The sequence below is a fragment of the Dipteris shenzhenensis genome, chromosome 9 (genome assembly GCF_047967505.1).
Source record: "Dipteris shenzhenensis isolate YYH24624 ecotype China chromosome 9, Dip_SZ_1.0, whole genome shotgun sequence".
Lineage (NCBI taxonomy): Eukaryota > Viridiplantae > Streptophyta > Polypodiopsida > Gleicheniales > Dipteridaceae > Dipteris > Dipteris shenzhenensis.
In genome coordinates this window covers 12,171,986-12,174,899 of record NC_141604.1, presented here as the reverse complement: position 1 = coordinate 12,174,899, position 2,914 = coordinate 12,171,986, and the positions used below count along the sequence as shown (strand labels likewise).

The following is a 2,914-nucleotide window of genomic DNA, read 5'->3' as shown; positions in this document are numbered from 1 at the left end:
AACTTGGCACTCATCATCCTTCTTTGGATCGCAGCTTCCGTGAACACACGCAGAGATATTCCATGATGACCAGCCATATCTTGGATTTGTCAAATGCCTCCAAGTTTTTATTCAAGATAATATTGCTCAGCACAAGTATATTTGTAGATTGCTCAGCGCAAGCATTGCCAAAGTTGCTATCCAAGCAGCTCCCCAATCAAGCCAATTGATCCCGCAAAACCTTTTTATCTTTGTGCCACACTACTCCATGCCTTCACCGCCTCCCATTAATGATAAAAGCATATTGAGCATTGCAAGCTACTTAGATCAAAGGGATCACATTGTATTTCGTCATCTGGATGAGAACTGCATATGACTCTGCATCTTGCTCCTCCCATGTTTGCAACAAAGCTGGATCTGGAGACCCCGCGGTGGCACCTGTCCTGGTTGGCTGGGCTTTGCACAAGTACAATCCATTAGCTTGCATGGTCTTCATGCATTTATCAAGGTAAAGTGGTCCATAGAGAATGTATCTGTCCCAAATCCTTATAACTTTCAACATTTGTGTACAAAATTTCCAAAATAAATCCATAAAGGGAAGTAGCCTCAGGATGCTTGTGAACTTTATTGCACGGTAAGTACAGAACAATACATTTAGAGATTGATAATTGAAAATCCAGGAACATGTCCAAGCTCATCCTATAACAACAAAGTAAAAAGGGCAGTCTTAACAGTGCTCTAAAAATGGGTGTAATCACTGAATAAACCCATGCTCTCATGCATGCACACACCCACACATGAATCCCATCCATTTTGATAATAGGTATTCGTACTGAGTTTCTGCCAGAACTTCAGAGGTGAAGGGCAGACTCAGCAGACCATCTAAGATAGTTAAAAAGTGATCTTCAAGACCTCCCGTTGAATACATAGATCTTGCGTTCAAAGATCCCACCAAAGACACTTATCCAAAATTGTAACTACAAAATGCGTACACAACCTGACCATAGATTGACCATGCTTTCAAGAAATCTGTCTACCTAATAACACAAAGCATGCTGGGATTGGTCGCACGAAAGCAGCTTGCTGCATCTCAGACAGCTTTTCCTTTACAGTACTCTTAATTTTGCTTGTTACACAGTGTTCTTAAAAACCAGCAGTAACAACTCTGGAAGTATGAAACCTTATGCTAAATTTACAGCAGAACCAGAATGTGATACGAGCGATTATCTGTTGATGTTTAGTAGGGATTTGGCCTCCACTTGCTCTTCAAGAAGACTGTCACTTGTATATTTGCTAAGAAGTTCCTGTTTCTTCTTCTCAACCACCATCCTCTCTATTTCCTTTTCGTCTGGCAATGGAACGTGAGCTACAAATTCTCGAGTCTTTGATGTCTCATTATTTTGGTCACTGAGGTTATCGTCATCAAGATCTTCCTCCTCTTCATCGAATAAGATCGGCTTGACCCTGGCAACTTCCCCACTTCTCACTGTTTTCCTTGCGGCATTCTTGACAGCTTCAATCCTAAGCCACTCTTCCACAGCCTTCGTCCGTATCTCCCGCTCCGCGTCTTTTTCCAACTTCTCAAGGATACCATCTTCATCATCCCTGTACCCGTAATAATCCGCGTCAATACGCTTGTACATCTCATATCTCGATCTTCGCCTTTTGACTTCTGGGGGTTTTTCGAAAAGCTCCTTGACGCCAGGAAGTTGTTTTGCAGCCCCGAAATACCTGTAACCTGGTCCTCTACTATCAACAATTTCCTTGCCATCGCCATCTGTGATCTTCGGCCCTGTTTTCGCATAATTTGGACCGCCCAACTCCAGAATCCTAGCCTCCCAGTGACCCTTTTCCCTGATCAGCTTGTTGATCTCGTCGTTGAGGTCCCGAAGCCTATGCTCTCCGAGGCCTGGGTTTTGAATATCCATTACTTTGCGCCCAATCTCCCGAAGGATTTGCAATCGCCATTTGTCGGCCTCGGCGAGGTCTCGGCACTCTGAAGCAAGGTAAGGTCGTTTTTCCTTCGGCTTTTTCTTCTCTTCGTTTTTGGAGGCCAGGAAGCGGTTGAGCATGGACTGAGCTTTCTCCTCGTTACGAGCCATGACGGATGGATGAGAGAGCAGTCACCAAGGAGGTAGGGTACTTTCGCAATTTGAATATGTCCCTCTCTTAAGAGTAAGTGGAAGTGGATGTAGTGGGTCTTTGTGATCTTCTCGAGTATGAGTTGAGGAACATCCCACGAACTACTTTTTGAAGGCTAGAAGAATGGAACCTCGATTTGTTGAAAAGCACCCACGAAAAATCAAGCCTTGTTTTTTCTAGCCTCCTAAGGGATATACAAAAGTTGGAAATGTTTATGAATTCATAATTTTTGTTTCTAGAGTGGGCATTGGAGTGTTATCATGAAAAGATTCGATTTTGGAATGAGAAAGAGTAGAACTTGGCTTGAGTTGAAACTCTACAATGGTGGATGTTTCTTGTTCCTAGGAAACATAGGAATATGATCGAAGAATTAATCGTGTTTGGCTTGAGTTAAACTCATTTATGGAGATCATCCTCTAAAAGTTGCCTTTTAATAACCCAAAAACATTTTGCTTCCTCTTTTGCATCCAAAAGCGCTTGCTTTTCCATTATACTAGGAGGCAGTGCCCACGCGCACTTGTGCACTGCCAGGTGCATGCTATAGATGGGATCAAATAGGAATATGAGGCATTCGACACATGTTATGGAGGGAAAGACTAGTAAATAGGAAAAGACTAGGAAATAGGGAAGGTTTGTTTAGATGTTTTTCCTTGGAAGAGGATTATTCCAAGTGCAACATTGTGCAGACATCCTGTGAATTGTTTATTGTCTCGAGTCTTTGACGGCATCAAAAAAATTTCACAATTTCACGAGCATTGTACATAATTTCTTTGAGCCACAATACATGCTTGTA

The 2,914-nt window shown here is 42.5% G+C and overlaps 1 protein-coding gene across 1 annotated transcript; it reads right to left on the bottom strand.

Moving 5' to 3' along the window:
* Nucleotides 1-528: 528 nt before the first annotated feature.
* Nucleotides 529-2,218, bottom strand: LOC147898207 (pre-mRNA-splicing factor ISY1-like protein). The gene has a single exon (XM_087379272.1). It carries the CDS (start codon nt 2,079-2,081, stop codon nt 1,203-1,205), a length of 879 nt encoding a protein of 292 aa, XP_087235398.1. The 5' UTR covers nt 2,082-2,218; the 3' UTR covers nt 529-1,202.
* Between the last annotated feature and the right edge of the window lie 696 nt (nt 2,219-2,914).